This window comes from Patiria miniata, unplaced genomic scaffold (assembly GCF_015706575.1).
Source record: "Patiria miniata isolate m_02_andy unplaced genomic scaffold, ASM1570657v1 HiC_scaffold_20, whole genome shotgun sequence".
NCBI lineage: Eukaryota > Metazoa > Echinodermata > Asteroidea > Valvatida > Asterinidae > Patiria > Patiria miniata.
The window spans coordinates 35617314-35638668 of record NW_024037059.1 but is presented as its reverse complement, the minus strand read 5'-3'; the positions used below and the strand labels follow the sequence as shown (position 1 = coordinate 35638668).

General features: G+C 40.1%; 1 protein-coding gene across 20 annotated transcripts in view; it reads left to right on the top strand.

Moving 5' to 3' along the window:
- The window catches only part of LOC119728857 (centrosome and spindle pole associated protein 1-like), an 82901-nt gene that overhangs the window by 29482 nt on the left and 32064 nt on the right, over nucleotides 1-21355 (top strand). For 17 of the 20 annotated variants that reach the window (XM_038201269.1, XM_038201273.1, XM_038201277.1 and 14 more), the window contains 9 exons: nucleotides 1531-1626; nucleotides 3120-3191; nucleotides 3570-3650; nucleotides 10675-10744; nucleotides 12417-12528; nucleotides 13519-13666; nucleotides 14223-14348; nucleotides 16043-16140; nucleotides 16842-16991. In XM_038201269.1, coding sequence (XP_038057197.1) covers nucleotides 1531-1626; nucleotides 3120-3191; nucleotides 3570-3650; nucleotides 10675-10744; nucleotides 12417-12528; nucleotides 13519-13666; nucleotides 14223-14348; nucleotides 16043-16140; nucleotides 16842-16991 — 953 coding nt within the window. Of the gene's footprint in view, nucleotides 1-1530; nucleotides 1627-3119; nucleotides 3192-3569; nucleotides 3651-10596; nucleotides 10745-12416; nucleotides 12529-13518; nucleotides 13667-14222; nucleotides 14349-16042; nucleotides 16141-16841; nucleotides 16992-21355 lie in introns of all 20 variants that reach the window. The other 3 variants (XM_038201268.1, XM_038201283.1, XM_038201282.1) reach the window with 3 other exon arrangements.

Below are 21355 nucleotides of genomic sequence, written 5' to 3'. Positions count from 1 at the left end.
ATCCAGCTGCTGGCAATATATTGGAATTCCCTACCTGAAACTGTTAGACTTTCAAATTCACTTGGCACATTCAAGAACAGTTTAAAATCCTACCTGCATAGGGAAGCATTTGGTTGACTTTGGTTTCTACCTGTTTGCTTGACGATGCTGTCTTGTTAGCGTGACGATGCATCTTGACGGGTGGATCAGGGTCGAGTCAACCAGGTGCTTCTTTATTCTTATTGTTTTCTGGTTGTTGTGCAGTGCAGCGCCATGAGCGCCGCTAGCGGCGGATACCGGCGCTATAATAATTTTCATTATTATTATTATTATTATTATTATATTGTGTCCTCAGGCAAGCCACTTTATCACAACTTGCCTCTCTCCACCTAGGGGTTTTTAACCGGTATTGTCATTAGCTAGGAAGTAAGTTGTGATGGACTGGCATCCCATACAGGGGGAATAGAAATAGTCTCTGTAATTTCATGCCATGGAAACCGGAGATAAAATGGAAACCGGCCTGATGGGCCATATTGGCTTGTGACAGACTTTACTATTACTGTGCACATAGAGAACAACATTGCGTATTCCAGCTGCGCAAATTGTAAGTGCGCGCACGCATGTCAGACTTTTTGGGCATGCATGTTGGACATAAATCACAGCTGTTATCGGTCAAAACACCACGGAGCATGCAGGGCTCAATGGATTGATCTTTGCACTCTGCAACAGTTATCCTTATTGTAGTATGGCGGACACAATAGAGGGTGCTATTTCTTGTACATGTACATGTAGGTAAGTTTGAGTGGTTGAAAAGTGTTTACCCAAATAAGGCAAAAAAAAAAATAGTTGGTCTCTGGTCAGACCAAAGTTACGGAATTGATGCGGCGACGCGTTTGTTTTTTGTTTTTTCAAGCTTTGATTGTACAGACAAGCTGGGTACTATTTTGCTGTTTTGTGTCCTCATATACATTGGTGTCCTCCATCATCTGCCTTGGTGCAATTTCCCCTTTCCTTGGTGTTCCTTGGTGCAACAATTTGAGTTGGTGCAGCAATAGAGATCGCTGCTGTAGCTACCGTGGAAAATTTGGGGACAAAAAAGATTGATGCACATGATTAAAATCAACGGGCACACTGACCAGAGACCGAGTATTTTTTTTTTTGGGCCTAAGATAGCACCTGTCTTTTGTGTCCACCATATCTCAAAGACGCCAGTAAAAGTTGATGCAAAAATCTATGGCAACAATAAAAACTTCTCCAAAGTAATCTAACTTTGAAAACAATTTTTAAACACAGAACAGTATGTGACAAGTGTTTGGTAGAATTCATATAATGTTGCACTCGATATAAACATATTGTAAATTTAATTAAAATATAAATACATGAAAATGAAACTTAATAATAATTTTAAAATGTGGACATAAAAAGTGACTTACTTTTCTCATTTCAAGCATCCACTTCATCCATACATCCATCTTGAAGTAAATCTCATTGTAAGCCACACCTTTTTCATTTCCTTTAGCCAATCAGGAACTTGATATCCTTATCTTTCAGCCAATGAGGAGCTTGAAAACCCTCCCCCAGTACAGAATACCATCACAGGACGACGGACGCCAAGACAACACAATCAGCCCAAGACAGTCCTCAAACGTACCTCACAATTTCTCTTTAAAAGTTTATCATTTCACTAATCCCTTACTCCTCCCAGTTTCTTGTTGGAATATTTTTGAGGCGTTCTGGCAAAATGAGACAGAACTGGGCAAAGGACAAAATGAGGGTTTGTGGGTATTAGGAAAGAGAATGACATAATCCGTACAGTATCTTTTTATTGCACTTCGATCGCACATTCAGTTTACAAGTTATGGCTGTTTGACAAGCCAAAAAAGTTGAATACTGAGAAAAAGGCCTATAAAGTTTGGAGTTTTGTATTGGTGAGAATGATAGATTGCAACTGTGTTTCTAAAAAACTATTTTATTCCACTTTTTTATTTTATTTTTTTTAAATGCCTAGCAGACATTTCAAAGATTACAAATATCAATAAATCCGAAAATTGAAAACAATTCACTTCCTTTGTTATTTTTGCATTTTTCTCCACTACGGTTTGTGCCCAGTTCCGTCTCAGTTTACCAGAACACCTAACATTTTATGCCTCGCAATTTACAGGAATGAATAGCCCAGTTACTACTAATTCTACAGGCATGAGAGTCTTCCTGTTTTAAACAGGAATTCCTTTTTGTTATATTCCCCAAATTTCCGTGCTTTCATTTATTTTGAGCCTGTTATGGGGGCTTTTTTGCCTGATTTCACATCCTTTTTCCTGTTTTGGCACAACTTTTCTGTTGTTTTTTTTTCATTGAAATTCATTTTCATGCCTGATTTAATACACTCAGGCTTGGTACGACTTAAAAAGTTTGAAGTATGGAGACAGTGTTATTAGATTTTTACACAATGGTGGATTTTGGAGAGTTTTGGAATGTTTGTCACAGATGTACTTTTGAGGTGAAGGTTCAGGTTTTTGTTTCAAGTTGTGTAGCTGCAAGGTTTGTTCTCGCAAACTCTGTCTTTGCTTAAATTTGCTGTGTCTAGTCCCGCAGATTAGCCATGATGTTACACACGTACGATTTCCTTCACCTTTTTTAGAGGGGGAGTGTGGCCAAGTGGTTAGGGTTCATGACTAATAATCAGAGTGTCAGGGGTTCGAATCCAGCTGCTGGTCATATGTTGTGTTCTTGGGCAAGCCACTTCACCCCCACTTGCCTCTCTCCACCCAGGAGTATAAATGGGTACCGACATTAGCTGGGGAGTAACCTGCGATGGACTGGCATCCCATCAAGGGGGAATAGAAATATTCTCAGTCCACTCATGCCAAGGAAACCGGAGATAAACGCTGGCCTGATGGTCCACATTGGCTCGTGACAGACTTTACTTTTTGTACAATCCAGTCCTTAAAAACATAAACTTCTACTGACCATTGTCTATTTTTGCCCCATTTCCTACAATATTGAATTGTCCTTGAATATTATTGTTAACTATTGTGTCATAAAGTACATTGCCTTTATCAATTTTGATAACCTCTACTTTATTTGCTTTTTTCTTCCCTTTTTTCCCTCCGCAACTGTACTGCTTGTTTCTCCTTGCTTAGCACCCACAATTACTGGTGTGATAAGTGGTGGAGCTGGCCCACAACAAGCTAAAGGAAAAGTCAGCTTTACACGTAATTATTCAATCATTTGCTTATTGAACATTTCAGTTGTCAACCAACTACACGATTATAGCTAGCAAAAGTACCTTACTTTTTATTTTACAAGTCTTTAGATAGAGCATCTTTATTATCAGCACTTAGTCGGGGTTTACCATTCCTTCTTTGAGATGATATTTTTCCTCTTCGGGTCTCAAACAATCAATTGTTGTAAAAGATTTTATTCTTTGACATATTCCTTTTTAACTTATGTCCAAAAGAGACAAAACTGTTTTTGAAAGATTCTGCCTTAGGAAATGTATGTACTGTAAGAGCAAGCTTGGCAAATTAGTGGGTATTGGTTTTGAGTGAACCTGCGAAAATTCATTCCATTTGAAATTCCCTGTGTTTTAGTTCCAGATCCCTCGGAGTTACCGCATCGCGGCTATGATCAACTCACCCAAGCCACCAGGCAGTTTCAACAAACCTACAACCGTAAACAATTTCAACTGAAATAATACAAACGTCTGACATGTCTTGAAAAGTTCAGCTGCTGTTTTAGTATAAAAAGATTATCTTGCTGTTTACTTTCTAATCAAATTTTGCAGGGATAAAAAATTGAAAGCGAGATTTGAACCTGCAACTTTCGGAATGCAATCCTGTCTATAGACCAATCGGGGCACGCTTTCAAATCTGTCACGAAGGCCCTCTTCAATGGCGAAAGCATTGTGCTAGCTGCTGTTCAGATAATCCATCACGGGGCAGTTGCTTTGTACAATGGTTTCTCCATTAAAGGGGGCCTCGTGAGTGCACAGTGATCAAGTGCCCGGATTTCATCTATAAAAGCAATAGGTTCACAGAAAATAAAAGAAAACTTAACACGAAGAGATTCAATTTCAGGCATCTTGGATAATTTGCTTGAAGTCGTTACCAAAATTAAAAACTATTCCCAATCTCGCTCTACAGGGTGAGTAAAAAAAACGAAATCCAAATGGCAGGAACATTTTTTGAATGAAGTTTTGCTTGTAGCACTTTCAAAATCTAGGATATGAAAGCCCAATCAATGAGCTTTCTTTTAGTACAGAATCATTCAAATCACTCATGTACTTTTCAAGTTACGGATTTTTGAACACAAACACTGTTTTAAAGTTCTGTTCACGGATCACAAAAAAGAAAACAATTCACATGCATCCCTTTGAGAATTGTTTTCGTTTTGCTGGGAAGAAAACTTACTTTTTTTGTGATCCGTGGATAGAACTTTAAAACGGTGTTTGTGTTCAACTTTCTGTAACTTGAAAAGTGCATGAGTGTTTCAAATGATTCTTGTACTAAAAGAAAGCTTTATAGTGACCGGGCTTTCACATCCTAGATTTTGAATGTGCTACAGGCAAAACTTCATTCAAAAAATTGGTCCTGCCATTTGGGTTTCATTTTCTTTACTCCTGTATGAAAGAATGCTGTGCTTGGATATAAGACAAAATGTTAGAACAGCAGCTGCACCGTTAGAAAACTATTAATCCCATCACACAGTAATCACTTCATGTTTTAATTAGGTCTGGATGTTGAAGTGCTGCACAGTTGTAGAAGCACGTAGTATATTAACATTCTTTTTCCTGAAAAGCAGAAGTCACCTCATCATGCTATGTTGAGTAGTCAATTTAAACCAAGAGTGATCAGTATTGAGGACTGTGATAGCCCGCGGTCGAGTGTTCATGGCTGTCGTGGCTAACCTGTCTGCCTTTAACCTGTTTACCCGAGTCGATCTGGGCCCAATTTCACAGAGCTGCACAAAATTTACTTAAGCTCAAAAAAACATTGCTTAGTAAAACTGGTTACCGTCCAAAACTCCATGTGATGTACATTGCCTGTGACTGGTATTTAGCTGTTGTTTACTTAGCATAACAAACACATGGAGTTTTGGCTGGTAACCTGAATTTATTAAGCAAGACTTTTTTGTGCTTAAGCAAATTTTGTGCTTAACAGCTCTATGAAATTGGCCCCTGGGTGAGCTACTCAAATGCACTCGTTGAAAAGTTTGGAAAAAATATGCAGAGTGGTTGCCATAGTTACTGTTTCCTTGTGATTTCCATTGTTTTTCTTTGTTTCCAATTTGTTGTCAACATTTTTTTGCAGAATTCTCGAGCAGCCTAAAGAAGCAGCCACAAGGAATTCAGCAGCAACTACGAGCCAGTAAACACTAACATTCCTTCTTACAATCTGAATCGAACAAATCAATCACAAAAACAAATGGCATCACAGTTTTCCCCAACTCACAAATCTTCTTTGCTGAATTTGAAATTTACTTTACCCTCCCCTCTAAAAAAAAAAACCAAAACAAAGAGAAATTGTCAGGAAAAATGACTAATTCCATTCACTGTAATACTATGTAATAAATTTGGGGCCTGTGAATTTAAATAAGCTTGTATTAGGCCAAAAAAAAAAAGTCGGTCTCTGGTCAGCGCACGCGTCGATTTTAATCATGCGTGTCAATCTTTTTTTTTTTCCCAAAATGTTCCGCGGTAGCTCCAACAGCGCCCTCTATTTTTTTTTACCAAAGAGCACCAAGGAATGGAAAATTGCACCAAGGCAAATATTTGATCGAGAGCACCAAGGCAAATGATGGAGGACACCAATGTACATGAGGACACCAAATAGCAAAATAGTACCCCACCTTGTCTGTACAATCCAAGCTTGAAAAAAAAAAAACAGCCGCGTCCCCGCGTCAATTCCGGTCTGACCAGAGACCGAATATAATTTTTTTTTTGGCCTAATCATCAGAAACAGCTATTCGTTGTTCTGGTACAAGATTTTCGTCTTGCCGTTTTCACATATTCATGGTTTGTCTTTAGGTTTTTGGAACCTTTTGAGCAAAGATGTGACCTGTCATCACGGAATGAGCACAAGGCGAAAATTGCAATTTTGCAGTTCAGTGGGGCTACGCTAAGGGGTGGTCTATTTTTATTCAATTTTATTGCAGGTGAACCTTTTTGACTGATTATCACTGTAATACAACAGCGGAATTTTCAATTACCATTTTCTCATAAAATTACTTTTACAACCTCAATAATAGTTGGCAGTCTGTGTTTCCGTTACTGAACTCAGTACTCCCAAATGTAATAACAGCTCCTTTTCTGCAAAATCCAGAAATAAAAATATCTTAATTCTTATATTGTGGTGATGGATCCACATTCCCTTTACATCTCTTTTTTAGAAGCACCCGAACAGAAGGGCTTCCTCACAGCGTACGGCAGCTACCTTGGCAAAGAACAAGACCCAATGACCAACATCAGTAAACCTATCTTCTCATGTAATTTACCCTCACTTTGTGTCCACATTTCTACCATGAAAATTGAAAATTATCCCTTTTTGGCTATGAATTTGAGTCATTTCAAGACAAACTATGATTTTAGCTTTGCAATCATTAACAAATGTTTAAAGATCAGTTTCCTTTTAATTTGGCTAGAGATTAGATTTTTGCGAATAAGTAGGATTTGGTAATTTACGTTACCCTTGCTCCTATTGACTGCTGCCAGAGAACCACGTAGTAGATCCACCTAATAGCCATTTGATTTTTCATGTCACTTGACTTGTTACAAGTGATCTGATTAGATCTGATTAGTTTGCGTTTGTTTGAAGTTTGCGCAGAGCAAAATGAAACGCTCATTTACTAATTGTGTGTTTCGGTTTTGGTTGTATCAGCTTCGATAACGCAGTGGTATAAAATACAAACGCAGATATGCAATAGCCGTACTAAAGCCATACAAAATTCAAGTTTTCCATAGGTTTGTGCACAAACATGGATGCACCCGGCAGGCTTCATTTGTACAGCGAGTTAGCACTCTAGTAATTCAATATAGCTGTACGCCTATAGTCCTATTTGCAACACTGACTCACTGCCACTTGTGAGTCGGGCAGTGCTATTGTATAGGAGTACTCTATAACACCAGTGAATGGGCTATAATTGCTTTTCCTATACCATGTATACGGATCTCTAGAAAAAGTCAATGTGTAGATCATATGCACTGAAAGACTTCTAGTAAATAGTTATTCTGGATCAATTGAATGTAGATTTGTGTGTATTTTACTGGGCTTTACTTACATACTTGTCTTGTTGTACCAGTATACTTTTACTTAAAAAAAACCCTAATTGCACAACGTTGCTTTATTTTTGTGTCTTGACCGTTTCCTTCCACAGCTCAAACAATTGGAAACCGAGCCAAGTTTGAAGCTGTCCCCGTCGTGAAATCTACATATGAGAGTAATTAATGGCGTCATGTATATTATTTGGGGGATATCTTTGTTTTATTTTGGAAATTTGGGACTAGTTGAAAGCATCATATATTGTAGTAATTAATTTCTAGAGGAAGTTTTTTTTAATTGCAGTAACTTTTTTCCTCTTTTGGTTTTAGAATTTTTATCATCAGATGTTACTTACGACGGATGTGTTTTTCTTGCAGATCCTGACATCAGAATTCTGAAGGACTAATTTGTTGTTTTCAAATTGTTTTATATTTTCAGTTTTTAAGGAGCACGTTGAAAAGGAGGACAGGCATAATAATGGTACATCCTCATGATTGAAACTGACAAGGGTCCAGTTTACAGGAACTGCTCAGCAGAAAATAGTTGCTTAGTAGATTTTGCGCTAAGCAAAAAAGTGAAGTTTGGGACCCTTTACAAGCAATAAAGAAACCAAACTGCCATGCAATGTGTTAGGCTTGTTTCTGGTTCTCAACTGATGCATGCTTACTACATTGTATAAGATTTCTGCGTAATAGCAGTTCCGTGTAACTGGCCCGGAATGTGAAGACATGACAGCCACATAGAACAGAAGTAGCCATAGAATGATTCTAGCACCAGAAACCCAAACCCAAATTAATTATCCTGCATCCCCACTTCCTCCCAGAGTCTTACTGCCTTGTCCCTGCCCCTAGAGTAACCCTACCTTCCTAGTATCACCCCAACTTAAGCATTGCCTGCCGTGATTAGATGTAGGCACTTGTGGATGTTACAAAGATTAATTGGATTGGTTTAGATTAAGATAATCCCCTCTCAAGTCCTTACTCTTATGCCCATCCCATGACTTTCCTTCCCCTAAATCCTCAATCTCGACTCAACTTAATTTACCTCTACCAGTACTTTGAGGTACATCTGGCACCACTTCATCCCACCTAACCCCACCCCACCCCACCCAACCCCGCCCTACTCTGCCCCTGCCCGCCCCGCCCCATCCCACCCCTGTGTGAAGAAGCACAGTATTGATCTAATTGATCTGTCACAATTCTTACCCTCATGGCCCCTCAACTTTCCCATTGCAAGCACTGCCCGACAAGTCTGCCACCAAACCCACCAAACCCAGCCCAACCCAGCCTAGCCCAACCCAGCCCCAGCCCAGCCCAGCCCAGCCCAGCCCAACCCAACCCAGCCCAGCCCAACCCAACCCAGCCCAACCCAACTCAACCTAACCCAACCCAGCCCAGCCAGCCCAGCATAGCCCAGCCCTTCCCAGCCCAGCCCAGCCAACCCAGCCCAACCCAACCCAACCCAGCCCAGCCCAGCCCAGCCCAGCCCAACGTAGCCCAGCCCAGCCCAGCCCAACCCAACCCAACCCAGCCCAGCCCAGCCCAGCCCAGCCAAACCACTTCTTTCGATGCTTCATTTCTTCGAAGTCTAAGATAATCGGATATGCTTTGATAAAACTTTAGGGACCTTCATGAAAAGGAGACTTAAAAAAAGTAAAAAATAATTTAAAAACCCTAAATTACTAAACTGCAGAGTTGTCTGAGATAGAAATTTCAGGTTGGAGCTTCAAGATCTATTTCAAAATGTTTTGAATGGTTGACTCTTCAAGTTCATCGGCAAGTTCATGATAATCTCGATTGATGAATCAAGTACTGTTGAATACAATGTGCAATTGTTGTCCATTTTTATTGCAGGAGTCTGTCTTTGTTAGTGTGATGTACATGTATTTTGCATATACTAATTCGTGCCTTCCTTATGCTTTAACTTGTATTTTTGCAGTGTCTTTCTTTAACTTTGTCCGATAGATTTTAACCCTCACCATAAAGATTTCTCACCCACATGTATAAGGAGAATAAGATGTGAAACATGAAGGAAAAACTACACAAGCTTGACCCGTTGATTGTTGTTAGGTTCCTGGATATTCTTTGACAATACTTTACTTGCTGGTTTGCAGAAAAGTTTGCCAATTATGAAAAAATAATGTATTCATTTTTCTAATGATCTCTTGTTTTTGTTCATTTGCATCGTGGTTTAAATTGCCATGGATTGTTCACTTGGTAAGATTGTAACCCGAGTTTTTGTTAAATTTGTTTTGATTTTTCCAAAGCCTTTGCTTTTGCAAATTTCTGGGCGATTTCAAGCAATTATTGGATATAGTCTGTACTCACTGTTATTGTTGTTTTTTCCCTTCTAAAATCACTTCCGGTGTTTGTGTTTTGATTTTGTTTCTTCTACATGTATATACTTTGTTGAATTTTGAAATGTAGATTTTCAAAGGAAGTTTTTCTGCTGTTTGCTGTATCAGTGAATCACAGCAAATAACAGACTGGGACCTTGAGTGTAGAAAACATGCAAAACAAAATCACGCCAACTTTACTCACTCTTTAGCGGACAAAATTCTCCCAAAGTTTCATGAGGCAAAGATCAGGTCCTTGGTATTTCACCAGCCAAGTTTGAGGTCTCAATTCAGTTTCCAAAGGAGACTTTTCTACAACATTTTGCACCTGAGAGTGAAGCCAAATGATTTAAATTTAAAGCCAAAGACTAGACTGGTACATGTACAACTTTTTGGAAAGATTGATCCTTCAGTATAGCCTGGTGGCATGACTATGGAGAATGTGTAGAAATAGAGACTAGTACCAGATGTTTCTTCTGATGCAGTTGATTGATGCAGTACTAAAGGGGTGTTGGACTGGTTGTTTCAGGTGTGCCAGTCAATTTTCTTGTGTTGCATGTTTTCACTATCAAGTTTTGGGACTCTCATACACAGTATTGAGAGTCCCAAATTTTTGGACTAGGCAAATACCCATAGTACTGCATTTTCTTGTTCCTTTTTTTTCTTCACCTAGATCTTTCTAAATATTTTAGTTTGGTTTATTGTGGTGGTCAACAAATCTTTGAATTCCCCTTCTATTCCAATTTTTTTTTCGTGAGAACATTTTCCCCCTGTATAATTTAACCCTATGCCTTCAGATATAAACCTTCCAATGTACATTCCTCCACCATTTCTCAGTGGTGTTTTTAGATCCCAAAGCAATTAAAAAGCAAACATGCATTGGTCTTGTACTCAGACTTCATCATGTGGACTCCAACACTGGCACCGATTGAGACTGGCTCCCCACTTTCCAAATCCATTAACTGATTTCAAATACTTCTGCTCTTGTAATTGTGAAGTGTTCTTTATCTTTTTCTTTGTTGACAGCTGACTTTGCCTATCGTATGATGCAACCGCCGGTGTCACTAAACACGATGTACCCCTCATCCTACGATGCCTTACCAGGAGCTGCCAAAGCTGGTGTGCCAGTGAATAATGCCCCGCAAGAAAACCTTTCTCTCCTTAATGCCTCCAAGTAAGGACAAATGTTTTATTTTCGTAACATAGTCAAGCACTTTTTTGACATGTTTGATACATTAAATTGATATTATACATGTACATATGTTAAGGTAGACGAAAGATTCCTACTTAAATGCCTACCATTTTATGACATGATAACAGTTTGTAGTTTGATCCTTATTTCAAAACAGATTTTCTTGTTTCATTTGTAAGTATGTCAAGTAGGACAGTGATACTGAAATTTGTGCAGAAAATTATTGCATCAGAATGAAATAAAAAACTTTTGATATTTTGGTTTGATTTATAATAACTCTGACAAGACAAGGGAGTTGGCTTAAGAGGATAAATGTGACCTGCCATAGCATAATGAGGAATAACCCCCACCTTTGACTTTTCACGTTATGTACATCATGTTAAAGCGCAAATCATTGGCTTTCCAATGATACCAAGTTTATATCTGTAGCTTAATTTAATCCAAAGATATGACGCAGGAACTTCAACAGTGTCCTGCCAAATTTCTCTAACGACATTTTAAAAAAAAGGCTTTGAAAAAAAGACATGTATTGCGCCGCCAACGGCAGTGAAAAACGTTCTTAATTTTTTCCCACTTTTTGTGGGTATTATTTCCCCAACAAAAATGCATAGTGTGAATCTTGGATATCTTGGCTACTCAAAAATATAAAACAATCAATATCGATTTTGAAATAATTTTTCTACTATGTCCAACTTCAGGCGTCTATTACTTAAAACAAGGTTTTGGGGGACATTCCTCATTTTGCCTCAGTAGGTCACAAATGTGTTTGCCATACACTGAGAAAGTTGAATTGCCTGCTTGTCCGACTAAGTTTTCCTCCTAAGGCTTATTTATAAGCGGTTTTGTCGCAATGACAATGTCGCAGATGCACGGTTGTCCACAAATACGCGATATACTGCATGGTTGTTTCGTCTATCTTTTACAACCGACCAGTGCAGGCACAGCTTCTAGGAGAAATGTGTATGCAACATTTTGTGTCATGTGATAAAATAATTTCAAAGTTGACTTTTTTTTTTTAAAATGGCGTGATAAGTCACATGACAAAAATGTAAAAATGCTCATTAATTTGTTCGTATTTTAAAAAAAAGAAACGCGGCAAACTCACGCATGTGTAAATGGGCCCTTAGAGGCCTCGCCCATTCAGACCTGGTATAAAAAGGGACCGCTGTAAGCTTGCCCACTTGCAAAAAGTCCTTTCTTACCGGCCAAGCTACGTGGCAAGGAGGCTGGTCCGGTGGCTTATCACAAACTCTCCCATCCCGGGGTCTATTGTTTGCAAGTGTTGACACATGTAAACTATCCTTGAAGAATATGCTTGCGGTTTCATCCCTCAGTGCAAAACATAGAATCCCAACTGCAGTAGTTAAACAATTTGGTAATCTCTGGCCATAAGTCTTTAAAGTCTTCTTTCGTTCTGCTCTGGATGTTTCCCAAGCGGCAATAAATGCGCCTGACTGACCTCAAAACTTCAGGTCAGACTGGCCTATGTACCGGACCAGAGTGGGCTGAAGACCCGATGGGCTCTAGACAGGTAACAGGGGGCCCTTTTCAAACAAGGTCTATATGGTCACCCCCCCCCCCCTTTAGTAGCAACTTCACTTACTGTACATGTATATTATATCCTGAATATTGATTTGTGTTGTGTTCTTTCCAGGACTGCTCAGATACGCGGCGAGAGCTCCATCAAGAATTTTGTCGGGGACACCACTTTGAGCCCAAGAAGCTTGAACGACCCCAAATCCTACCAGGCTATTCTTAAACAACAGGTATGTCTCAAAATGTTAAAAGACTGCCTTTTTGCTTGTGGGGCCAGGCTGGAGTGAGGTGTGTCTTTAGCCGCGTTCACATTGGACTATTTTTGTGTGAAATTTTACCAAGTCAATGGTAAAATTGGAATGGGTAAAATCTTACCACTGTCCACTTCGCTCGTACCCCCACCCTGCAAACAGGACCCTGGGAAGGGCTGATTAATTCACGCTCTGATTGAATAGATTTTGCGTGACCTGTGACCTGCCAAGTCATCACGACCACGACCCTGCAGGGTTTTAAACGGCCGTCAAGACTGAGTCATCACTCTTTTATTCTCATTCATAAATGTGTTATTCGTTGAAAAGCGTAATAATGTAGGAAAATCTGTAAACTTTTCTGTTTTGTAAATCCCGTCAGTTGCTCAGGCTCCGTTTCGAATTCATTTTGAAATGCATATTATTCGACGCCCAAAATTTGTCCACATGGTCCACAATGAAAAAGAAATCACATCCGGTATGGAATGTATGCATTTATATGAGAAAGTTTTCGGATGGCATTTGTGCACATTGGCTAACTGCGGTCTTAAACAGCTGCAGCCAGAGCCATGGTATGAACGTCTGATATGTCGTAGTATGCAAATTTTATGCGATCCCGCGCGCCAGCCAATCAAAGTGGTCTTTAGAAACTGTGACGTCATTTTGATCAGCAATGTGGACTAACTGTGGATTGGGCAATTTGGATGCCATGTTTGTGTAATACAATAATGGATTACAGAAGACCTGATAGAAGATCCGAATCTCAGATCAAGACGCAATGTTGTTTTGCATAATTAATTGCCCAATCTGCTTGCATGTCATAGACTCTTGAGATGCAAGAGGATATTCCATAAACTAGGTCACAGAGATGGAAGGTGAGGAAAGGACCTCTGCGGCAATTTTATTTCCAAGTTGTCTTTTTCTATACCACTAGCATGACTAGGTTTTTGTTGTTGTGTGTATCTGTCACAGATGGAGGAGAAGGAAAGAAAGAAACGAATCGAGAAAGAAGAACAGGAGCGCTACGATGCTAAGTTGGAGGCCCAGGCAGCAGAATATAATCCTTGGGGGAAAGGTGGGGGTGGGGCTCCCATGAGGGATAATAAGGGCAAGATAGTTGGTGAGTAGGAACCTTCATGAATTGTTGTCGAGCTCTCACATGACAATCACATGTCCATCGCAAGTCAATCACATGTCAGTCACATGCTTGTCACATATCATCAATTGGGAAAGGAGGGGGTGGGGCTCCTATGAGAAATAATAAGGGCAAGACAGTTGGTGAGCAGGAACCTTCATGAGATGTAGTCGAGTTTCCACATGTCAATCACATGTCTTTCATATGCTAGTCACATGTCTATAGCAAGTCCATCACAATAGTCACAAGTCTGCCAACCAAATGTCATTTGCATGGAAACGAGGTGAGTGGGGCTCCCATGAGAGATAATAAGGGCAAGATAATTGGTGAGTAGTGGTGAGTGAGTCAATCACATTTCTAGCATACGTGTTTCAACAATCAATCACAAGTGAATCGCAAGTGAGCCACAAGCCATCACAAGTCGATCACAATCAGTTGTCTTTCATCCGAGATTGTTCTGTATTTCATCAGATTATCAGCTCTGAAATCATTTCAAATTGCCAAATGAACAAAAGCAAACGTGTCAATATTTCTGTCGTAGCCGATCTTCGTCAGTTGCACCAACACAACGAGCAAGCCTTGAATGACCCAGCCAGCACCCAGCTACAACTATACGCTGATCAACCACTGGCAGGAAACACCACCACTACTGCTGCTGCTGTAACAGGTATATGATCAGAAGTAGGATCAAGTCCATTACAAGTCCATCGCAAGTCATCATAAGTCCATCACAAGTCAGTCACAAAGCATCATAAGGCGAGGCGTCATAAATAAATTAACCGTTCGAACGCGTGCGCACGCTAGGAACGGGGCCTTTTGTTACATCTACCTCCCGTTTGCACGCGTGCTCACGGCATCCCGTTCTCGTCGCTACAGGCTAGCCCGTACAGTACAGGGGGGACGTATAAAAATACGGGCACCTTGAACGGGGAAAGCAGTCCTTTGCAAACTTTACTATCAGTATGTAAAAACCTTGAATATTCGATTTATAATTCGCTGATCGTGTGTACAAGGCCAGTTTATAACATCAGTTAGCAAACTTCTTACAATGTTTAAACTTGTTTTTGTGAACATTATATGCAGTACCGTACCTGCTAATTTACATTTCCGTGCTTGTACCCAAAAAAAGAAAGAATACTCGCACTTCGTTTTACATAAAATAAGTGTTAAACGTCTCAATTATTTTTTGGGTTGGATACGATCTAGTGTAGTATGTCTGGTTTTCTCAATTTTTATTTTAAAACGACTTTATCTTCTTCGTCTGTTTTCATTTCTGTTCTTCGCATCTTTGTTGTGCTGCTCCCGTTCTCGCATGCAAAGGAACGGTTGATTAACATAACAATACCCCCTCAGTGAAGCTTGCCCAAGCACGATCTACGGAACGCGTTCTAAAAGCCGTTCGGCACGGGAAGGAACGGGGGCCGTTCAGAACGGGAAGGAACGCGTGCGCACGCGTGCGAACGGTTTTATTTATGACGCCTCGCCTAAGTCTATCACAAGACAATCACAAAACAATCATAAGTCATCACAGGCCAATTACAAGTCCATCACAATGCAATCATAACTTCATCGCAGGCCAATTACAAGTCCATCACAAGGCAAATATAATGCAATGATGCACTCAGCTATTGGTTAACCAGCGATGGAACAGTGCCTCAGTCTCCGGTTAAGAATTGTCAACTAGATAGTCCAACTATCCTGCATTCGACTCAAGTTAGTCAAACTATGGTTGAACCGTAGAGCTATATTAAATTACTAGAGCGCTAACTCATGCACGAAGTGATGCCTGCTGGGCGCATCCATGTTTGTGCACAAACCTATGGAGAACGCGAAATTTTGTACGTATTTTGTACGTCTATTTGCATATCTGCGTTTGTATTCTATACAGGTGCGTTATCGAAGCTGATACGCCAAAAACCGCAACGCACGATCAGCAAATGAAAGTTTTATTTTGTTCTACGCAAACAGCGCAATGCGTGCGCGTGTCCGCTGCAGATGATTACCGTGACTTTGTTGAAAACCGTCGTGACGCGCTTAAGTTCTGTGCGTACATTCTACTTGCGCGTTGCATTTACATGTAGAGTACACTTTCAAACTTCAATCCATCTAATTTCATTATGTTCTACAAACACGCACATGAATTCAAAATGTCTGCGCCCAGAACGGCTTCAAAGCATCTCCGCACGCAAGAATGAAGAGTGAGCGCTCTAGTAATTTAATATAGCTCTATGGGTTGAACATAGTCCTCCCCTGAACTTGCTCCCAATGAATTAAGGTTTAACACCCCAGCTACTCAAGTGTTGTGTAACTTTGCAGTGTGCTTTTGTATATTTATGGGTTTCTCATTTTTTGCACATGTAGCAGACAGATCTCCACGGCCTGGTGCCACTGAACCACAGCCAGTCACCTCAGCATCCAAAGATCCAAAGGATGAATATAAAGAATACCTCAAACAACAGGTACCAGACCATTTGACTTTTGACACTTGTACGACCTTGTCTGAATTTAGTGTTGCTATCTACGGCTAGGCTATGGACTACATTGTATTCACCATAGAACGCTAAGGGCCCCCCCCCCCCCAAAAAAGTCTCCGGTTTCTGGTATGGAGCTTGCCCCAAAAGTGGTGCAGCGACGCGGCGTTTTTTTGTTTTTCTTACTTTTTTTTTCTTCACATGTAGGCTGATGACTGCAAATGGTGCCCAACTATATTAAATGCAAAATATATGGGAACCCAGATAGGCCACATAAAGCTTATACTTGATCGTCTCTCTCTCTCTCTCTCTCTAACCCCATCTAAAAACACGTTAAAAGTGTGCAGCAGCAGGATTCCAGTCAAACCAGTGAGTTTGGCGATTTTGAGACATCATCTTACGTTGAAAAAAAAAACTTTCTAATTTTCCCGATGCGCATGGCTACGGCAACGTGTGCGCATATGGCGACGCGCGTGCATACCAGAAACCAGAGACTTTTTTGGGGGGCCTAAGTCAGCTACCTAAAAAAAAAATTATTGGTACGTACATGAAATCAATTTTGTTACCTCAATATCAATGTTTCAATATTCCGTCAAATCCAAGTTAAATAATCGAAGACTAAATGATTAAAAAAATGCACGGCACCAAAAGCATTTTGCATCTCAGTAAAGCTTGGTGGTTTATTTCAGGTGGAGGACAAGAAGAGGCGAGAGGCTGCCTTGAAGGAGAAGATACGATTGGAAGAGGAGAAGGAGGAGCGACGTCTTGAGCAGCAGAGGATAAAGATGCAGAGAGACTTTGAGGTGGAGCAACAACGGATGAAAGACAAAGAAGAGGAGGTGAGTGATAGTCATCTTAAAAACTTGGAGCAACCTTTTTTTTTTGATAATCATCTTAAAAACTTGGAGCAACCTTTTTTTGCAGAAGGCATGAGAATTATCCTCCGGGGATTCGTGGATTTCAGACTTCTGGAGAAAAAAATCGTAGTCTTCGAGATGGATGTGAAATTGATGTAAAATTTGGGGGGGGGGGGTAGATTATTGTGGCCTCGTTGGCTAAAGGTCAACCTTGTGCTTTGTAGTACTCAAAATATCACTCGCACTAATCATGCTAGACTCCACTCCTTTGCTTTTATTTTGTCCTAAAAAGTACGTACGTACATGCACGACATGTAATGAAATTTAAGAAAAGAAATCTACTTTAAAGACTACAAGACGCTTCCATTTCATCCTGAATTACTTTTGACCTGGTCTACTTCATCGAGATACCAAACTGGCTTATTGTTTGCTAATAGTAAACGCAAGGTTTACCAGCCATAAAACCCAATGATGCATATTGCTGTTGGCTGGTACTTAGTAGATATCTGCTTAGCACTTATTCCATGAGCAATTGTTTTTTTTTCAAAAGGAGTTTTGCTACATTCATGACCTGTTTCTATTGATTACACTGCTCAGTAACCGTGCTCTAATGCAGCGCAGTGTCATTCTCTCCCCTGCAATACTTAAATGCTATATTTTCTACCCACCACCTCCCCAGTCCGCAATTAGTTCCCCATTATTGATCAAAAGGCTTTATTATCAAAATCGTTCATCCTGAATAAAATGCACCAATTGAATCATTCCATACCACTGCATGCGCTCACATTGTTCAAGTTCTTATTAATATTGTCACCATGGAAACTGCTTGTTGTTCAGTCGTAATTTTTCAAGTCTTCAACATGCGCATGGATGGGCGCATGTAATAGCAGATCACATTGTAGTTTACTAAGGGAATAAATGTGTGCTCGAGAGGTTTTAATCACTCTGTTTAAGACTGCTTAGAGTCTGGGTGCTGATAATTACCCGAGCCGGAGGCGAGGGTAATTATCAGCACCCAGACTCTAAGCAGTCTTAAACAGAGCGATTAATACCGACTGAGCACATATTAATTCCCATTCATAAATACCTTTTCGGTAAAAAAAAATCAAGAAATGCGTTTGAAAAATCCCGATTTTGATCAACAAGTTCACTCCAGCTTTTTGAAACATCCCTCTAGCAAAATAATGGAGTGTTCAGCTGGCGAGTAAGATGTAAACAACCCTTTTTCACGTTCTGCGCGATGTCGTGCAGAACGCACCTGGGGCGTTGCGTTTTGAATTTAGAACTATAAAATTCTGAGTCACTGGTAGTGTTGCGCATGCCTACGTGAAGATTGTGAACGTTCAACCAAAGAAACGGTAAGAGGCACTGGATTTTTAGGAGTCCACATTTTATGTGACACTGGAAAAGTGTTTAAGACCAGCTAGCCATGTCTTTATTATCCGTTTAAGACCGGCCACGTGACGTGCTCTCGACCAATAGGAATGGCTAAACTGTCTAAGGTATTTATGAATATACATTATATGCTCTAAAGTTGTTGCAAAATGCAAGTTTAACAATGCGCCATTCTGATGTTCTTGGTGGTCAGTGGTCAGTGGTCAGTGTCAAACTGGAAGCATAGCTACCAACTAGTACGATTTTTTCCTAATTGTTACGAATTGTTTGTTAAATTACGAAAATACGATTTGCCACTAAAACATTACGAATTTCTCATATCCTACCTCACGAAAAAAAAAATGTAAAGTATCATTTTTGACCGAAAACTTCTGGCGAAATGTCGCGATAATGGATGGACTGGTGACAAGTCTAATAAGCATGCAGTCAAGCACCTGATAGACATCAATGCAGTGTGCGCAGTGGAGTACTTGAGGACCAGACTAAAAATATTTTTCAATGGTGTGTCATTTGTGTGCATCTCGTGGATGTGTGGTTGTGTGTACTGTATGAGTACTTTTCAGTGACGATCGTGAGCGCATTTAGTCGCATATTGCCGGGATGAGACCCATCAGTGCGAGATTTTAATCATGGAATTTAATAAGAGTATGGTTGGAATAATTGGTAATAGAGTTTGAGTTTGTCACAACGGACAGAAAAGATAAATCAGCATGCGTTTGCAAGGTATGTTGGCGCGATATTTCTATTGCATACGGTGGCCATAGATAATTGTGTGTAAAAACATGATACGAACTCGAAACTCAACATCGATAGCATGCATCTCCCAAAAAATATGCGCACATGTTATTGATGTTATTATTTATTTGACTTCAACAAACAAATACAGACATTAAAAATTATTATTCACAACAAGAAGGGTATGCGCATGTATGTGTACATGTAAACCATGTACCTGTACTCGATGTTGGTAAAGCTTTTGATAAAACGAGAAGTTGAAAATGACCGCGCGGGTCGATTACTAATTGGGATTTTGAAATGTTGGCAGCTATGTGGAAGGCTGAGAGGGAGTGGTGTCCCTTGCCTCAGTGTGATGACACGGCGAGTGTGTTGTAAATAGGCTCCCTAGATGCCAAAACAGCGTAAGAATTGGTCATTGAAAGCCCAAATTTTGCCCGGGAAAAGTCATGGAAAAGTCAATTTAACATTTCTGTGGGAACCATACATTTGAAAAGGGCCTTTTTCTGCAAAAAAATGAAAGCACGGCAGACAAAAATAAAATAACAGGAAACTTGGTACAGTATCATTACTATCTTTAAACTTGTTGTTTGGTAGTTTATTGTTTTTGTAGCCGCACAATGATTCTATTGGCCTCTAATGCATTGTTAACAGTTTCTTGATTCTTTGGTACCAGTCGATATCAGTCAAGATTTCTTGAGGCCAAAAAAAACCAAAAAGATAATAATTTGAACATTGGTACCATATTTTGTCATATATTCAGTTTTAACATATTGACTAATACATTTTTCAAAGTTGAACAAAGTAATTGACTGGAGCGGGGTTTGAACCTGCAACCTCCGGGTGCTCTATCTACCAACTATCCAGCTCTATGTTGGCGGCTCCCCAATTCGTCAATATCCTTGTTCAAGTGACGCTAGTCAGAAATTGTAAAATATGCTATGTAGCCAGGGACCACGCCCAAATTCAAGATGCTTGATACATATCAATTTATCAATTTGTTTTCCGTCGACTTGATACAATCATTGATTTAACCCTAACTCCCTATGGTGATTTACTAGAAACCTTCCTCATCCTTGCAAATCCCAACACTGTATGGTAAACTGTGCTGTGTGCACATAAACAGCTGGACTCTGTTGATATGTGGTATGCCTAATCCCACGTAAAGCACAGTCAGTTTACTAGTGCAGTATTCATCCTAACAAATTCCAACAAACCCTGGTGTTCGAGTTTGGCTGGTTGGGGATCGTTAGGGTTATATAGACAGTATTCAGAGTTGGTTTTAAAAATGCAGTTGTGGTGACAGTCGTTTGCATATGGCATGGACGGGACGGTCGCATGGATAGTCGTTAAGCTCACCCAAAGCTGTCCACACCATAACGCATTCTTCACTTTCACCGCTTTGAGAGAAATCATCGTTGGGTTCATCCGGAGCCCAATTCAGATGTGCACGCGGGATGCCTTGACGAAAAAATAAACCCTGAACAAGTTCAAAAGGAAGGGAGCGTCCAAGGGGTTAATAAGTTACACGAATTGGTAATTGCATGTGGCAACACATACGGACAGCTTCACGTACGTGTACCTGTTCGAATATGCAGACAAGAAATTAAACAGCCATTTTTATAGAATTCAAATGTATGTATAAATGTACATGTACATGTACGTGTGCCTTTTTTACAAATGCTGAAACATTGGTACTGTTTTATAATGAGTTTGGTTGAGCTGATATATACTACGTGTAAAAAAACAAAATACATGTATCCTACTTTTGATTCTAAAAACTCTGTTATTACCACTGGAATTAAACCAAAATTTCACATTTATGTAAACAAGGGATGACCAAATTTATGGAGTGAGTTTTATCAGATTTGTGCAAGAGGCTGAGATTTAAACGTCAAACAAACAAAAATACTCATTTTCAGAGTGTCGATACAGTGCTGGAGACAGTGGTAGAAGGCATGGCTGCAGCTGAAAGCTTTTGAAGGAATGCAGGATCACCCCTGATGTCATTGCACACCTCGATTGTGTGTTGCGCCAAACGATCGAGGAGGTGTGCAATGACATCAGGGATGACCCTGCATTCCTGCAGAAGCTTTCAGCTGCAGCACGCGCCTTCCGCCACCGTCTCCAGTGCTGTATCGACACCGGAGGACACCACATCAAAAGTGGCAGATTCTGAAAGTGAGTATTTTTTTTGTATGGCTTATAAATCTGAG